The sequence below is a fragment of the Caenorhabditis briggsae genome, assembly GCF_000004555.2.
Source record: "Caenorhabditis briggsae complete genome, chrV, whole genome shotgun sequence".
Lineage (NCBI taxonomy): Eukaryota > Metazoa > Nematoda > Chromadorea > Rhabditida > Rhabditidae > Caenorhabditis > Caenorhabditis briggsae.
Genome location: NC_013488.2, coordinates 8116548 through 8133907, shown reverse-complemented (window position 1 = coordinate 8133907; position 17360 = coordinate 8116548). Strand labels below are relative to the sequence as shown.

Sequence of the window (17360 nt, the reverse complement as noted above, 5' to 3'; positions counted from 1 at the left end):
AATTGCCGAACTTCAACACCAAGCCGCCCATTTTTTAGCATAATATGATAGTCATTAGTTGCATCATATGTCTCCTGCTCCTCCTATCTCTACTATAAATTCTGATTACCGAAATGCTGATAGTGCCACCAAGAAAATTAGTGTGTTTCACACTTTTTTATGTAGTTGACACAGTTAATTTTATGATTTATTTGGAAAATTGCAGGTAAAACCAACGATGAAGATGTTTGTTGGTTTTCTGGCTATTTTGACCGTGGTCTCTGCAGAAGTCCATCAATTCAATATTGGGTGAGTCCGCGAAAACACTGAAAAATCCATACAATTACATTTTTCAGATACCGACCAAACCTTCGTCAGCGTCTTAACGCTGAGGGAAAGTTGGCAGAGTATGAGAAGGAACGTAATGAGTTGCTCACGAAGAAAAGCCTTCAACTAGCTCAATCGTCTTCTCCAATTATTGATTATGAAGATATGGCCTACATGGTTCAGATCAGTATGGGAACTCCAGCTCAGAACTTTGTGCTCTTCATTGATTCTGGTTCTTCCAACTTGTGGGTCCCAGATATCACTTGTGCAGCTGGAAAGGATGCCACTTGTGGAAGTTACTGTAAATCTGTGAGCCTAATTTTCCTATCTATTGAATTGAAAGCCCGTTTCAGACCCCGTACGACGCTTGCCTCACTTTCTGTCAAGAGGAGTGCTGCACCAAGACTGTTGCTGGAGCTAAAGTTCTTTCGTAAGATCGCAAGATCTCCGATTCCAAAATAAAAAAGATGTTGTTTCAGAACTGCTGATGCTTGTCAATCCAAACATCGTTTCAACTCGACTCTCTCGTCTACTTATGTAACCAACGGTCAAAAATTTGATATGACTTACAACACTGGAGAGGTTAAAGGATTCTTCGGAGTTGATACTTTCTGTGTAAGCAACCATTCGAAAAAAGTTTGCTCTACTGACTAAAAATAAACGTTTTCAGTTCACAAATACCAGTGTCTGTGCCACTGGTCAAGTATTCGGACAAGCCACCACTATTGGAGAAGCATTCGGAAAGCAACCAGAAGACGGAATCATTGGACTCGGATGGCCAGCACTTGCGGTCAACCAACAGACTCCACCACTATTTAATTTGATGAACCAAGGAAAACTTGATCAACCATACTTTGTCGTATATCTTGCACAAATCGGTCCAACATCTCAAATCAATGGAGGAGCATTCACCGTTGGAGGACTTGACACCACTCATTGCAACGCCAATGTCGACTGGGTCCCATTGACAACTCAAACTTTCTGGCAATTCAAACTTTCTGGGTAAGTGTAAGCTGATCCAATTGGTTTCTTGATTAATTTTTTTATAGAGTCTCTTCTGGATCATACTCACAGAACCCGACAGCTGGATGGCAAGCTGCTGCTGACACTGCTGCCTCTTTCATCGGAGCTCCAAAGAGTGTCGTCACTAGTTTGGCCAAGACGTAAGAAATTTATAATCTTAGCTGAAGTCAAGGCATGTTGAGCGCGGATATCTCGTTAAATTTTCTTCGAAAGCGAAAAAGCGAACTACCGTATTCTTTGAGCCTGCTTTAAATACTATGTTCCTTTTTTTCTACAATTGTCACTTCTTTGTCGATGTAAACCAGAAAGCTTAAAATGATGGAAATAATCGAAAAACACGGTGAAAAGCATCGAAAAATTGATAGAATTGGAAAATGATAATTGAAATAGCTCAAAAGATACGGTAGTTCACTCTTGAGCCTCTACATTCATTGATTTCAGACAAGAATTATAGTATGATTTAGTTCAATAAGAACTTTTCTTTTCAGTGTTGGTGCTACCTATGTCCCTGGAACCGGAGCATTCTTCATTGATTGTGACGCTGTTGTCCCTGATATCGTATTCACCATCAACGGAAAGACATATAATATGCCATCCACTTCGTTCGTTGTCTCTGCTGGACCAGGTCCATGCATGTTTGCTTTCTACGAGTTGACTGCTGGAGGATTCTACCCAGCTTGGATGCTGGGACCACCATTCATGCGTGCCTATTGTCATGTGCACGATATGCAGAATGGAAAGCTTGGATTGGCAAAGGTGCTGTAATCATGAATCTCAATAAAATTTTTGTACATCTAATAATTTAAACAATAAATTTTCCCAAGATTTCTTGGAACCTCAATTTATTAAAAACATGTAAATGTTCGTTTCGAAAAAAAAACTGTTCTCGAAATTATGATGTAAGTTGTACTGCGAGATTAGAATAATGGAGAGAGACAGGGCAGGGAATACAGGTACATATGTACAAAGTGCATTGAGACGGGGAATGAGAAAGAAAGTCAACAAACATTTGGAAAGAGAGAAAAAAAAACAAACTTGATAATTTAAAATTTGAAGAACGAGAGAGATAAGTGAAAACGATTTGGACAACAGAGAGAAAAATGATACAGATTTTAAGATAAAAACGAATTGATTCACTTTGAATCATCAATTGGAGACGTTCGATAGAACGTGTGTGATGTGGCCGCTCTCACCAGCCAAGCACTTGAGGCAGACTTTCTGCACCGGTGTGTACTTTTGCTTCTTTTCTGAAAAAGAGGTGATGTCAATTATAATGAGGAAGACGTATGAGATGCTCACCAAGATTTGGATCTTGAGGCTTAACCGTGTAAACGTTCGTCTTATCTGTCAGATGCTGCTGAGCGGCAACACTTTCGGAAGCGACACGCTTACGGCTGAACTGCGACAGAAGACGGTCGAACATCTGGAAGAAAAATTCGAATTTCAAAATGCAGAGACAAGAAAGCGGCACAACAGATGGCAACATTAAGAAATGAAAAAAAAATTGAAAGTGATAAGGAAAAGATATTGAAGGAGGCGTGCATGGTGATAACGCCTGAAGAGAGGGAGCGTTTGGTATCAAAAAACATTTGCGAGACTTTTATACTTGTGAGCTGAAAGTTTCAGCCTGAAAACTCAGAGGCGGGGCTTTTAGCAACCATCACAAATAGATAATATTAAAAGAACACCATAGAAATCTGAAGGAAAAAAAACAATCACAACTGAATGAAAAATGAACCGAAAGTACAGACACTATCACAATCTGAAATGGGAACTTTAAAAACAATGGAGACACATGACAAAGTATTAGTAAGATTACAAGATCAAATGTCTATTATGGCAAAATGCACGTAATTTTGAGCTCATAATGATAAGATATGGTTCGCATGATAAGGTACAAAAATATACAAATGACTAGAGCTCCCGATGAATGATGATCTTCTCTTCGAGGTACTTTTCCAGTTTTCGCGCTTTTCGATTCAGCTTCTCATGTTTGATGCTCAATTCCAAGTTTTCGTAGACTTGAGTTTTGCTTTTTCCACGTTCTTCGGCATCCTCTTGGAGACGAGATACTTCTTCCTGAAACAAAATGTATATTGCATTCTTCTCATTGTTTTGAGCACATTCTTTATCAGTTTGTTATGAAAAAGAACAAATAATTTGATCTGTTTTTTTTTCGTTTTATTTGTTTATTTTGTTGCCATGTTCCTTGTGAAACCAGCGACGTCAACAACACACTTCAATCTAAGAATGAGCAGAATGCAAACCTTGTGAAACTCAATTTTCTTCAATTGGCTCTCAAAATGGGATAATTCGTCTTTCAGCACATTCAACTCGTGTTGAGACAGCTTCTCATTCTCCTGTGCCAATTTCCATAATCTCTTGACACGCGGCTCACTGAATGGAGAGTATTCTTCACTTGTCACTCTTCGATGAACCTCATCGAGGTGATCGTTGTATTCTCTATTTGCCGCTTTCAACTTTTTAGTTTTCTCTCCAATATTCTCAATATCGTGATGAATGGAATTTTCATGGGGAACTTTCTTGAAATCTTCAAGTTGATCTTCATAAATTCTCATTTTTCTTTCAACTTCCTTCAGCTCTCCATGAAGAGAATGAAGATCTTTCTGAGAGAATTTTCCGGTTTGTGCTTGGCTCCAAAGTTTTTGCAGGTTTTGGTCGGTGAACTTGTCACTGGGAAGTGGCTCATTATCATCAGTTTGTTGCATTAGATTCTTATGCTTATATTTCTGAAAATAGAATTTTTAAATTACTTTAAATTTTAAAATTATGAAACCTTACCTCTTTGAAAGCCATGACTGCTTTCTCTAATCCATACTTCTCGAGAATCGTTGCCAATTTATCATCAATTTTGTCGAGTTCTTTGGTTCCTTGAGCTCCTTGACGATTTGACTTCGATGCCAAGTAGATCGCGTCATATCCGGAAAGCTCTTTCTGGAAAAATTTTTTTTTTTCAAAAAAAAAACTGGGTGATTTTGCCTCAAGTCTTGCTAAATTTTGTCTGTCTGTGACATGCTGCAAAGCTTTCTCGTAAATGAAGTTGATCCGTTCCGTTCGGTACGGCGATTTTTTATTTTCCACACACCCTGTGATGAATAGGAGGAGAACAAGAGTGAGAAGTCGGTACATCTGAAATTCAAATTTCGGCAAAGTTAAATTTTTCTCGAGTTCAATAAGTGGATATTCAAGGAGGTGTACTGTAAATTAGGATAGAAACTGAAAAAAAACAAAGATTCAAACAAAAAAGAGTTAAATGCAAACGCGCTCCATTGACACGCATTAGAGAGCACTCTGTGGAGGTGACGCAGAGACAGTGGAGGTTAGAGAACAGCGGAACAAGGAGGCCTCTTTACGACAATAAATCACGATTCGGAGATTGATTTGTGATAAACAACAACTTGGTATTAGAGTGAAGAATGAAAATCAAGAAAGGAATTAACCTAAAAAGTTGTCTACAAGGTGTTTAACAGTTTTCATTTCAGAAAAGTTGACCTTGGTATTATCAGAAGATTGATGAAATGGTTATGATGAAAGGTGATCTCAAAATATAATTATTTAGGTCAATCTAAATACATCCCCAATCTCGTTAGATTGAATCTGAATAGGTATTCCCGTTGTTTGTTTTCGTTTGTAGTTTCCTCAACCCCTAACGCCTACAGTACTGACCCCTTCGAGCAAAATGAAATTCGAAATGTGCTCAATGAGCTGTTGTTGATTGTCTTTCTATTTGCGTCATCATCTCATATCAAAATTCCAAAGCACAGAAGACACAAACGAAGCAACACAGTTGAATAGAAAATTAGATTTCGTCGCTAGAGGACAATCGAGCAAAGAGTTGCGTGTGCAATGAATATCCGCTGAAATCAAAGCGAAAAAGCTCGAAAAGCGAAGGAAGACAATCGAATCTTCATCGTCATTTTCCCCTCGATGAGTGGACAAGGAGACGAAGACGTTGACGTCTTCTGTTGCTTCTTCAGTTAGTTATTCTTCTGCTTCTTTTTGGTTACAAAAAAGAAAGAAAGAATGAGACAGAACATGTTAGTCCTTTCACTGGTCATTCTGATTATTAAAACTGTTATTGTGACTACGATAACCTGTTTCAACTGTGAGAGTGATTTTCAGGGCGCTTTACGGTAAATTTTGTTTCTTCTATTGTTCTGGTACAAAAAATCGGAGTTGTGGAAGAGAAACGCCGGTGGCCGTGGCTGAAGGTCCAGCAACTACTGTAACCTGGAAATATGTTTGTGTTCCGGATTTCTTATCTCGATTTTTGTTCATTTTCAGTCAATTTTTTCACTATCAAACAATTTTATTCTTCGACTTTTCTGGAGGCAAATACCGTATTTCCTCTAATGGAACCCCACCCAAGCGGTCAACTTTAAAGTCCGTTATCACGATTCCTTTGAGAGATATCAAAAATATGTCAACTGATATCTCTTATAGGAATTGAAATAATTTATCTCGAAGTTGACAGTTTTGGTGGGCTTCTATTAGAGGAGATACGGTAACAGATAAACTGGAAAAATTCAGTAAAAAACGAGAAAAAAAGCCCTGAAAATACGAAAAGTTTTACTGTAGTTGTCGTTGTGGAATCTTCGGCCACCAGAATTTCTCTTCCACAGCTTCCATTTTTTGTATCAGAATAATGTCCAAAAAATGTTCATGAAATTCAGCCAATAGATGGCTCAAAATCTGAAAATAACAATTTTCAGAGTCAAAGCTTCTATCAGAATTATTGTTTATTGTTTTCTTCAAAAGTATAGGTTATGATTTCCAAAAAACAATTATTCAGGTGTCAACAGCCATGTGAAGGTTCCCAATGTGTAGTATGGAAATGGAATTCGCGATCAGAACTCGCAATTAAGCAAGGATGCCTTCAAGGAGTTGACAAGCAGTGGACAGCTAAAGTTGGATGTCGTACCAACCACTTGGGTGCTTCTCTTTGCATTTGCGAGTGAGCTCTACAAAGTGATTCTGAAAACATTTTCCTCGCATTTCAGCGATGGTCCCCTTTGTAATCGGGTAGAACGAGCGGAACAAACCACTCGTCCACTTCCACAGATACGATTACCAGCTGTCGAATGCCAGAGCAAGGTGATCAGTACAGGATTTGTGGGACCTCGGCGAGAAAAAATATGCACTTCCAACTATTGTCATGTCACAAAAACCGAAACTTTTGCGGAGGAGAAAAACGAGAACACTGATATTTTGAGTGTCTCGAATTGTGGAGATTTACCAGGTTGGCTACTAATAGCAGATGGTTTTTTTCAATTCAAAAATATTGTAGAATTCGATTTCGATGTTCGTCTGAAAAACTCCATCGGCTTCCCGGGTCTCTATTCAAATGGTTGCTATCGTATCCAAGTGGAAAAACGGTCAGCAATGGTAGACTGCGTTTGTTCAAAGAACAAATGCAATGAAGTGATTCCGGAAATAGAGACAGGGCATGTTAGATGCTACATGGGGAAGGATTTCAGAAATACCAGTCAGGCACGTAAAAAAACACATACAGGTCAATAAGATAGGTATACAAAAACGTATTTTTCAGTTGATTTTCGGTAATTTTGATCACTTTCAAGAGCCTGGAGATCGGCTGTCAAATTTCCGATCACTTTGAAAAATTTTGGAGGACACCCTCAAAAATTTTTTTAAGTGATCGGAAATTTGACAGCTGAGTCCCATACTCTTGAAAATAGTCAAAACAAGGATCACAGGTAGAGCAATTCGAACAATACTGAAAATCTGAAGAAAAAAAAATTTAACACACATTCTCTGAGATTTTCGAGCAACCCACTGTACAAAAAAAATCAAACTGTTTAAAATGTGTTGGTATTACATACAGTTAGTACACTTGAACTTCTAAAAATTTTGAGGATAGTTTTGATTGGCTCCGTCCACTTTGGTCCGATCTGCAAAACTCGCGGGTCAGAAAATAAATTTTTTTATTTTTTGAGATAGAAACAAAATCTCTTTTGGAGTAAACATATTTTGTTATTTTAAGCATTTTTTATGCTGAGACCAAAAAAGTAGAGTCTCATCTTCCGATGGAAAACTTCAATTTTCGTGTTTTTTGTATTTTTTCACAGTTTTTTCAAGTTTTCGTCATTATGGGACTGCGTGGGAATGGATTTTTTTGCAGATTCAAAATTCTCATAAAATTTTACTATAGGAACTTTTGAAAAATCAGCAAATTTGTAGGACTAAAATAACGAATTTCGCTAAAATGTCGATTTTTTTGACTGCTGAAAAATTTCGATATTTTTTCTTGGTTTTTAGTTTTCTTGAAGTTCTGTTTTCTTTGTGAATTTGAACATAATTGATAAGAATACATAGTTCAAAAGCAATACCGGTACACGTATCGCTTTATTTTGCGATTTGTCAATGAGAACCACTGAAAAATCGAAATTTGGGTTCCGATGACTATAACTTTTTTTAGAGAAGAGAGAGTTTTGAAATGTTCTGGAGAAAGACGAATATACATATGAACAATCTAAAAACCACAAAATTCCGCTTTTAAGTTTAAGTCCAAAAAATTTTTAGAACATTTTATGAACTCAGCCTCCTAAAAAAGTGGAACCTTTTTTCAAAGTTTTCTAGCATGTGAAGTTTTGTTTTCCGGAAAATGCTTGATGTGTGAAATTGTTTGTATAGACTGATTACTAAAAAAAATTAGGTCCTATACAGCTGAAGGCACAAATATGTGATTCAGCAACAGTCAAAATGACACAAACCTCTCTCTTGAATAATTTTTTCCTACACCAAATTTTTCTCAATCATTTGTCTCGAATTGATTATTTTGTGCATTTTAATGATATTTTTGATTAATTTCCATTTTATTTCATCTCAAAACATCAACTGGCTCTAGTTCCCCTCATGCGTCTCCATTTCAGCAAATCCTGACTGAAGTTTGTGCTCAGAACTCGAGTATACACGACAAAACATAATTATTTACCGTTATCAATCAAAAAATTAAATAATTATCCCACGATCATAAAAAAATTTGGACTAGGAAAAAATTATTCAAGAGAGAAGTTTGTGTCATTTTGACTGTTGCTGAATCCCATATTTGGGCCTTCAGCTGTATGGGACCTACATTTTTTTAGTAATCAGTCTATATAAACAATTTCAAATATTAAGAATTTTCCGGAAAACAAAACTTCACATGCTAGAAAACTTTGAAAAAAGGTTCCACTTTTTTAGGAGGCTGAGTTCATAAAATGTTCCAAAAAAAATTTTTCGACTTCAACTCAAAAGCGAATTTTGTGGTTTTTAGATTGCTCATATGTGTATTCGTCTTTCTCCAGAACATTTCAAAACTCTAACTCATCTCTAAAAAAAAGTTATAGTCATCGGAACCCAAATTTCGATTTTTCAGTGGTTCTCATTGACAAATCGCAAAATAAAGCGATACGTGTACCGGTATTGCTTTTGAACTATGTATTCTTATCAATTATGTTCAAATTCACAAAGAAAACAGAACTTCAAGAAAACTAAAAACCAAGAAAAAATATAGAAATTTTTCAGCAGTCAACATTTTAGCGAAATTCGTTATTTTGTTCCTACAAATTTGCTGATTTTTTGAAAGTTCCTATAGTAAAATTTTATGAGAATTTTGAATCTGCAAAAAATCCATTCACACGCAGTCCCATAATGACAAAAACTTGAAAAAACTGTGAAAAAATACAAAAACTTGTAAAATTCCGGGCCGGGCCGGGCCGGGCCGGGCCTGAAGAAAATTTCAAGGCCCGGGCCCGGCAGCAAAAATTTTGTCATTTTGAACCGAATTTTGAGCTCTCAATACAATTTTCTATATTTTTTTTGTGCTTTTTGGATTGTTTGTCTGTTTGATCAAAAACTATCAAAAAAAAACTCGAAAAAAAAATTTTTGATCGAAAAAAATCACGTAATGGTCCCCCCTTATGTGTTTTTTGAAATGTTCAAAACTTGTGGAATGACAGGCCCGCCGGGCCGGGCCGGGCCTCCGAAATTCGGCAAAAAGCCCGGCCCGGCCCGTTACAAGTATGCAAAAAACACGAAAATTGAAGTTTTCCATCGGAGGATGAGACTCTACTTTTTTGGTCTCAACATAAAAAATGCTTAAAATAACAAAATATGTTCACTCTGAAAGAGATTTCGTTTCTATCTCGAAAAAGGCATACAGTTACAGTAATCAAAGCTACAATATCCCGAGCTGTAGATAAAAGCTACTGTAAGATGGTGTTTTATGGTCGAATTTCAACTTAAAAATATGTTTTTCTCATATATTATTGACCGGTACTGTACATCCCAATTCAAACCAAAATTCAATTTCAGATAGACTCCCATGAATTCTGTGACGGTGATTTTTGTCTGATTCAAGATGCTCATGGACGAGTATCAAAAGGATGCATTTCGTTGAATGAGAGAAATAGTTGGAGTCATTTGAAAAGCGGACATCGTAGGATCCTTGGAGTGGAGCAGTGGTTATGCCAGGCCCATTTGTGTAACTTCGATACCGAGCGAGCTATGAAATCAGTGAGAAGTATGCGAGCAGGGAAAACCAATTCTGGAAACGTCTGGAATCTAATGGTCACATTCATAATTATGTTGTTAGCTTCTTCTTTTTAGTTGTTCTTTTTATCGGTGAATACACCTGGGTTCAAGGCAACGGGTTAGAAATCGCGCCTCAGTAAACGTGAGATTTTAGAAAAAATTCGCTGCTGAATTATTTGGTTGAGGATCAAACTTTTAAACGTTGGGCGAAAAAACCACGCGTTGCAACTCGTTGATTAAAATTAATTAGGTCAAATCCACGTCAACGAAATTATAAAATTTCTTCTGACCTAAAAGTTATTTGGGGCGCATGTTTTGATCCGTTGCCTTGAACACAAGTATGAATAAAGTTTTATAGAATAAAGTTTTAAAATCAAAACTTTGAAAATTTCGGTTCCTTTTTATTGGGTTGAATAACAATTGGACTGTTCGCTGCTTGGAAGACCCCTCGAGTCCTATAGATCAGGGCCTGAAATTTAAACTCATTAATAACGAAATGAAATTATAAAACACCTCACCGATCGTATATGAACATCTAGAGTAATAGATGTCAAAAGTGGCCAGTACGCTGTTAGAAACACATTTGATAATGATAGAATTGGATCAGAAGACAAAAAGCTCAAGCATATCCAGAAGCAGTGTAGTAGATCAAAAATGGCATAAAAGAACACAGAGCAAATGGTTTCCTTGGATGAATCATCCAGCTCTTCTTCAAGATTTTCTTCTGATGAAGTCGGTTTTTGGAATAGTCGTCTGTAGGAGAGATTCACTAGAGATACAGTATGACAGATAATAGTTGGAACTATAACGAGAGCCACGAGATAGATATAAGCGATGACTTCAAAGTACTGCAGCTTCCAGTTCAGCTGAGATGGATTGAATCGACGAATTCTGAATTTGGATGAATATGTTCTAATTCAAATTCAAAAACTCACGTTGTATGTGCACAAATATTAACTGTGAAAAAGAAAGAGACACAGAAAACGAAAACCATTGTCCCAAAGATTACATTGTCCAGGAATATTAACTTTCTACAACTTCGAGTTAGATTCATTTAAGAAATTGAATTCCTACCCTATCCTTGGTGAGATACTTTTCAAACTTCTGTGGATTCCATTTATCATCATGAAAATGAACGCAAAAGTTTGGAATAAAACCAAGAAAAATGCAGGGACATTTATCATAACTGGGTTCATGAAATATGGTTGGTTGACAGCTGAAATTTATTGGAATCCATTCAACTTGAAATTTAGAACTTACCAATCATAGCTGGTACTGGAACAAAGACAACAAAAAGTTGAATGATGCATGCTATGAATTGAGCCGAAAGGATAAGAGTGGTTGGTCGAGAAATGAAATTGGAGATTTCAGGAAGAATTGATATGAGAACAAGGTGGAATGCAATTCCAGTGAATCCTAGAATAGAATAAATTTTTGGAGAATGTAGGCCTTTAATCCACAAAATTTTTTTGTATTTAGCAATTGTTGAAAACTAAATATTGCAACACTCAAATACAGGTTTGGCGCAGAGATACCCGGACGGATAGAAATGGGTATGTTTTTAGTTATCAATATCTTGGAAGCACGAAAATTAGTAGAAACATAGTTTATGTTTGATTCAGAACTACTGAATTTTTCCAAACGATTCCTCCGGTCTAGGTTTTGTTATGATTGTCCAAAGATGAACGGCGTAATGTTTGTTGCATGTCGTTGTAATATTCAAGAAAGGAAGCAACTTTGACAAGCGATAACTCTGCTCGATATTAATTAAATTATTCGAAACTTTCCCAGTTCACAGGTGAACTATTTGAATTTTTCTACTCCAAATTTGAACTCAGCGCAACGCTTTACTCAAATTTGATACAAGTACAAACTTGTGTCCGGGTAATTATGCGCCACCCCGTAGAGCCGTCAACGTTGAGCCAATCTATCTCATTTCCTGTATATGATATCAAAAAGTAGTCAACTGACAAAATGTTTATCTAATGCCAGAAATATTTTGTCAGTAAACCACTTTCAGATACCTTCCACATGAACCGAGATAAATGGGCTCAAAATTGACGGTTTGGGAGGGACCCTTTCAGATGGTTTACGGTATATTGGTTCCAGATGGAAATAATCTAGTCATATTGAAAATACATTTCCCCAAAATAATAAAAACAATTTCAACATACCAAGAACAAAATAGAGTGTTCCAATGGTATCTCTCCAAAAGTTTTCCCGTATCCAAAGGGCATCTTCGAAGTAGAGCATCTCTAGACAAGCCTAGACCGAATCCAGACAAAAAGAAAGAATTTATGAGGTGAGAAAACAAAGTGAGGTTTATTTTGAAAGCAATTAAGTTTGATCTAGTGGCTAGGAAAGCCGCTGAAAAATGAAATTTGACAGGTTCGTTTCGGGAGACATTGAGCAATTTGAGGAGACTCCAGCACTGCCCCCTTGATTGATGATAATCCGACGAGGGTGTGATAAGTGAAAAGTGACAAAAACATGTTCGAGAAGGAAGCCAGTTGGCACAAGACGAAAAGAACAAAAAGTTGAAAAATGTGTGGAGTTTTGCGGGGAAGGAGAAACGGGGAGGAAAGAACACATCTGGAGATAATTTGGAAGAAAAAAGAAAGTGAAGATTTATGATGATGTTTGACTAGAAGATGAGCTTGAAGATAGAGGAGGAGAAAGAGAATAGGTCGGACGCCATCTTTTAGGCATTGAGGCAATTGTTCCGTTTCCAAATATCCACTGAAAGAAAGTTTTGAATGAGAGAGGGGTTGTAGCATACATGTTCTGTCATAGTTTTTTTGAGAACCAATGTTTTTAAATCACTTAGATTAAACACAATAGAACTCGGCAAGTACTTCAAAATGATATTATTTGGAACACTGTATCTTGTTTATAAACAAAGTTACAAACAAAATACCGACCTGGCCCGAATCATACACTTTATAGCTTGTAACTTTGCTCATTGACAATATACTGTTTTCCAAATAATATCATTTTGTAGTACTTGTCTAGTTCTATCATATCTAATTTAGTCGGTTCAAAAATATTGATTCTGAAAGAGACTATGACAGGTCCTGCGAAGGCCCGCCAGGGGCCCGTTCACAAGTCTGATTTGTAGAAAATGACAAACCTTGCAAGTGGAAAGTTTTGGAGGATTTACAGCTACGCCAGCACTTGATTTCTTTTCAGCTGGAATCACAGCTTCCGCAAAAAGCAAAACCACAATCAAAGTCAACATAACTGAAAGTGACAATTTCTCTTTTTCGCTTCATTCATTTTCTCCCAGATGTACTAAAATATCTAGAAGATACCATCTTCCAAAAACCGCATCCAATGAAGATACGCAGAGGAATGGATTCAGACCGGTATGATTTGTATTAGCATATCAAGTCTTTCTTCTTGTGAAAAAAGTGAAATCCTTCTGTTTCTCTTTTTTTAATGCAACGTTTTCCTTTTATTAATGGAATGACAAGATTGGTGGTGACAAGTGTGAGAAATTCGATAATCGCAGTTTACAGGAAAGTCGATAAGTGATTAAAGATAAGCTATATACATAATGAATACCATAATTTATCTTTTCCGTTTCATAATATCTTTAAAAACGGTCGAGAGAAGTTCAGCCATCATCTGGGTGTCGATGGCAATACACCGGTAGACACGGTATAGTGATTTGTCCCGTTTTCCAAGAGCCGCCACTGCCAAATTCTCCATAAAATCGAGAGCATCGTCTTGATCTCCGCCTGAAAACATATCAAAATAAATACAAAAAAAATGAAAAAAGAATGGGCCGAACCGGGGATTGAACCCGGGACCTCTCGCACCCAAAGCGAGAATCATACCACTAGACCATTCGGCCACATTTTCCTTGCGTTCTTCTATCAATCAAGGATGTTCTTTTCACCTTATCACTATCTATCTCACCTGGGAAGTCTTTCCTGTAGTTTGAAAGAGGAATGACATCAAGTTTCTCGCAGAATACATCAATTTCGTTGAGGAACAAATATATGGGTGTGGTTGCGAACATTGGTTCCTCACTTATTGTTTCAAGCAACTTTAGAGCGTCATCCAAACGATTCTGAAGCTGAGGAAGGTTGTAGAATCTTCCACTGGGTATCTTACCGTAACCATATCCTCATTCATTTTTTGGTCGTACTCCGAAATGGCCAAACAAAAGAATATCGCATCGATTCCCTCGTATTGTGTGGCCCATTTCCGCCTATCAATTTTCTGTCCCCCGATGTCAAATAATCTGAATTCGCCTTTCATTTCTAAAGCAATCGAGGAACATTACTCACTGGAACGACTGATTGCTTGCAGTGAAAATGACGTTCTGAACTCCACAAGTCGGCACATAAGCCATTATGAGATCTCTATCAGACGGCTTATAGTCAAGAGTATTAATCTTGTCCAGGTTGTTCAAGAAACTGCAAGTAATCTTTTGAGGGCGGAGATTATACTTTGTAAAGGTCACAAGATCAAAACAAAAAAGCTCACTATGCAGCAGAATCATTCAAATTGAACTGACTCCTTCGCGCATATAGAGATTGCATCGACTTATCCGCCCAAATGCACTTTATTTTTTCTGCGAGTTCCTTTGAAAAAATTCCATAGTGATTTTCTTCATCAGCTATAATTGATTGAGAGCGGCCCTGAAACAAAAATTCCAGATTTGAAGAATTCAAAATACCGTAAACACCCTAATACAAGGCCACCCAAACCGCCAACTTTGACTTTATATATCTCGGTTCCTTTAAAAGATATCAAAAAGTAGTCAACTGATAGTGAGAAATTACTGTTCATATTATGATAAAGATTTTTTTCTGTTGACTACTTTTCTATATCTTTCACAGAAACCGAGAAATATGGGCTCAAATTGGTTTTATGCCTATTTTACCATATTAATCGGGTCAGCAAACCCGATATCCGACATTTTCATCGCTCGACACAGAGATTTGATGCATTTGAAGATGTTATGATAAATGAATGCTCGTCGATGAAAATACTCTGACTCGGTAAAATGTTGTTTATAGAGCAGACGAACTTGTTCCAGGACCGTTGTTTTTCCACTTTCGGCGGATCCTGAAGATGAATAGATAGATGGGTTGAAAGGAGAAAAAAAAGAAGAATAGGATGTTACCAAGAAGAAGGAGTCTGATATGGCTGTACGATTGATCGCTGGATTTCTGAGAAGCTGGAGTGTTCGAACGGGATGCACGGACTTCTGGCACTTGGAGCTAGAAAAATTAATTTCATTTCTAGAACTTATGATACTGTAAAAATCTGTAATAGAACGACACCCTAACTTTAACTTTGAGAAATATTATCTCGGTTCCTGTCAGAGATTTAGAAAAGTTTTCAACAGATAAATTGTTAATCGTAATACCGCAAACATTTTATCAGTTGACACATTTTCGATATCTCGCAAAAGAGCCAAGAAAATTTAGCTCAAACTTGATAGTGTTAGGGCTCTTCCACTAAAGATTTTAATATAACTCACCATAATCTGTGGAGAGATAGATGGTGGTGGAACTGGTGTCAGATCCTTCCTCTCCACGACTTCCTCTGCTGCAGGTTCTTGTTGTTCGATTACAGGCTCTAATTTGGTCCCGTTCCCATTCGCCTGTGCTTCTGGAGGTGTCTTATTATCAGCATTTCCAGCATCGCCAATCTGAAACCACAAAAATTAATCTTCAAGTCAAAAAAATGTACACATACTTTGTTCAGAGAAGAAGAATTACAACCCATTGCTCACCACATCTCTGTTACCCTTCGAATTTATTATCTAGACATTTTTTACTTTGGAAAAAAAGAAAAAAAGAAAGTGATTTCAGAATAAGAGATTCCAAAGCTGATGAATAGGAACACAATTCTATTTTTTTTATGATTCTCGTTTTCTCTTTCAAATGGAGAGAAGAAAAAAAGAAGAAGAAGAGAAAAGGAATATAATACCTGGGCAATTGGATCAAATCCACTTATTTTGTGGCTCGACGAGTCTCAGTCGTTTCTTAAGAAAAGGTGAGAGTCGGGGAATACGAAAAGGAGAAGAGGATTGAAAAAGAAACCAATTGGATCAAGGCTCATGGGAAAAGAAACAAAAATATTCAGTGATTTTCGAAAATTTGAACAATGAAAGTTTCACATGCCAAATTTATGCATACTTGACTGGTTGCAAAAAATTTACGAACTAGGTTATTGACGCATTTTATCAAAATTAGTCTTGATGATAAATTCTAAATCGTCAAGTAAAATGTGGGGTCTTTACATCACGAAAGTTTGATTCAAAATACCTAAGAGAGTGCCACCCAAACTTTCAACTTTGAGACTATTTATCTCGGTTCCAGTAGAAGATTTCTAAAAATGATCAACAAACGAAACATTTTCAATATTATGATAAACATTTTATCAGTTGACAGGTATCTGATATCTTTGACAGTGAATGAGATATATAGGCTCAAAGTTGACGGTTTAGGTGCTTTTCTATTAGAGCGTTTACGGTAACTCAATCCTTTGATCATCGACAAGGGACGAAGGAGAAATATAAATTGCTCGATGTCTGGTACATGACGAATTGAGAAAGACTGAATCAAATAAGGTCTGAAAAGTTTGCAGCTGCGGAAAAAAACGAGTGAAACATTTTTCAGACGATCATAACTGATATAGTCATTCGAGTGGAATTTTGAATTTTCTTCTTTTGCAAGTCTAAAGAATTAGCATTATTTCAAGATAATTAACTTTATACTCCTGAAGACCCTATTGGCTTTTGATTTTCAATTGAGTTAGAAGAAAACGAAAAAGAATCAAAGCAACTTTTCTTCAAGTTTCTTCAAAACAATTATAATTTGAAATGTGTTCTGACTGACGACATACTCATAAACCTGAAATTTCTGGTTAAAATTATAAGTTTCAAAAAGTGACTAATTATGGTTTAAAAAAATCAGAGCTGTGTAAGAGAAATGCCGGTGGCCGGGGCCGAGGATCCCACAACTACCGTAACCTGAAAATGTGATTATTTTTCTGATTTTTCAGGCAATTTTTCACTATCAAAATTTGTGTTTTCCGACTTGTACTTTACGGTAGTTTTTGCTTTTGGACCTTCGGCCACGACCACCGACGTTGCTCTTCCACACTTTCGATTTTCTTGAACTACAATGATACAAAAAAAAAGGATTTTAAGAAAATTTATTTTTAAGAATCTTCTAGAACCTCCCTGAGAAGAATAAGAAAAAAGGGAATAACAAGATTAGAACTGAAATCCACTGTTCCTCCCAAAGAATTTGTAGCGGATTATCTTCACCGGGTATACGGTAGCTTGCACACTATACGAAAATGAGTCACCTTCTTCCTTCTTCCTCTCCAAAACTAGAAAACGAGGAAATATAAGGAACTATTGAAGAAAGAATGACGTATCAAACTATTCAATTAGCTAACTTTCAATCGTAGATGTTTTGATTGGAAAAAATATGGGTTGAACATAGTAA

At 36.8% G+C, this 17360-nt stretch overlaps 6 protein-coding genes and 1 non-coding gene across 7 annotated transcripts; 2 read left to right on the top strand and 5 right to left on the bottom strand.

The window, feature by feature from the left end:
• Positions 1-217: 217 nt before the first annotated feature.
• Positions 218-2094, top strand: CBG08575 (the record flags this gene model as incomplete). Its single annotated transcript, XM_002636239.1, has 7 exons — positions 218-288; positions 336-615; positions 660-736; positions 786-921; positions 977-1308; positions 1356-1469; positions 1818-2094. The coding sequence occupies 7 exons, from the start codon at positions 218-220 to the stop codon at positions 2092-2094; spliced, it is 1287 nt and encodes a 428-aa protein (XP_002636285.1).
• A 381-nt stretch (positions 2095-2475) lies between these two features.
• On the bottom strand, positions 2476-2752 carry CBG08576 (the record flags this gene model as incomplete). The annotated part of the gene is made up of 2 exons (XM_002636240.1): positions 2476-2576; positions 2629-2752. The coding sequence occupies 2 exons, from the start codon at positions 2750-2752 to the stop codon at positions 2476-2478; spliced, it is 225 nt and encodes a 74-aa protein (XP_002636286.1).
• A 491-nt stretch (positions 2753-3243) lies between these two features.
• CBG08577 lies at positions 3244-4479 on the bottom strand (the record flags this gene model as incomplete). The annotated part of the gene is made up of 3 exons (XM_045237357.1): positions 3244-3408; positions 3597-4079; positions 4132-4479. The coding sequence occupies 3 exons, from the start codon at positions 4477-4479 to the stop codon at positions 3244-3246; spliced, it is 996 nt and encodes a 331-aa protein (XP_045093819.1).
• A 1637-nt stretch (positions 4480-6116) lies between these two features.
• On the top strand, positions 6117-9957 carry CBG08578 (the record flags this gene model as incomplete). The annotated part of the gene is made up of 4 exons (XM_002636242.2): positions 6117-6304; positions 6351-6589; positions 6638-6798; positions 9664-9957. The coding sequence occupies 4 exons, from the start codon at positions 6117-6119 to the stop codon at positions 9955-9957; spliced, it is 882 nt and encodes a 293-aa protein (XP_002636288.2).
• A 298-nt stretch (positions 9958-10255) lies between these two features.
• On the bottom strand, positions 10256-12135 carry CBG08579 (the record flags this gene model as incomplete). Its single annotated transcript, XM_002636243.1, has 6 exons — positions 10256-10351; positions 10401-10773; positions 10818-10913; positions 10957-11098; positions 11143-11298; positions 12057-12135. 6 exons carry the CDS (start codon positions 12133-12135, stop codon positions 10256-10258), a joined length of 942 nt encoding a protein of 313 aa, XP_002636289.1.
• Positions 12136-13452: 1317 nt separating this feature from the next.
• On the bottom strand, positions 13453-15627 carry Cbr-gpa-13 (the record flags this gene model as incomplete). Its single annotated transcript, XM_045237356.1, has 8 exons — positions 13453-13622; positions 13804-13957; positions 14002-14131; positions 14178-14306; positions 14377-14531; positions 14777-14961; positions 15020-15116; positions 15598-15627. 8 exons carry the CDS (start codon positions 15625-15627, stop codon positions 13453-13455), a joined length of 1050 nt encoding a protein of 349 aa, XP_045093818.1.
• On the bottom strand, positions 13667-13738 carry CBG28659. Its single transcript has one exon. It is a non-coding gene (tRNA).
• Positions 15628-17360: the final 1733 nt, after the last annotated feature.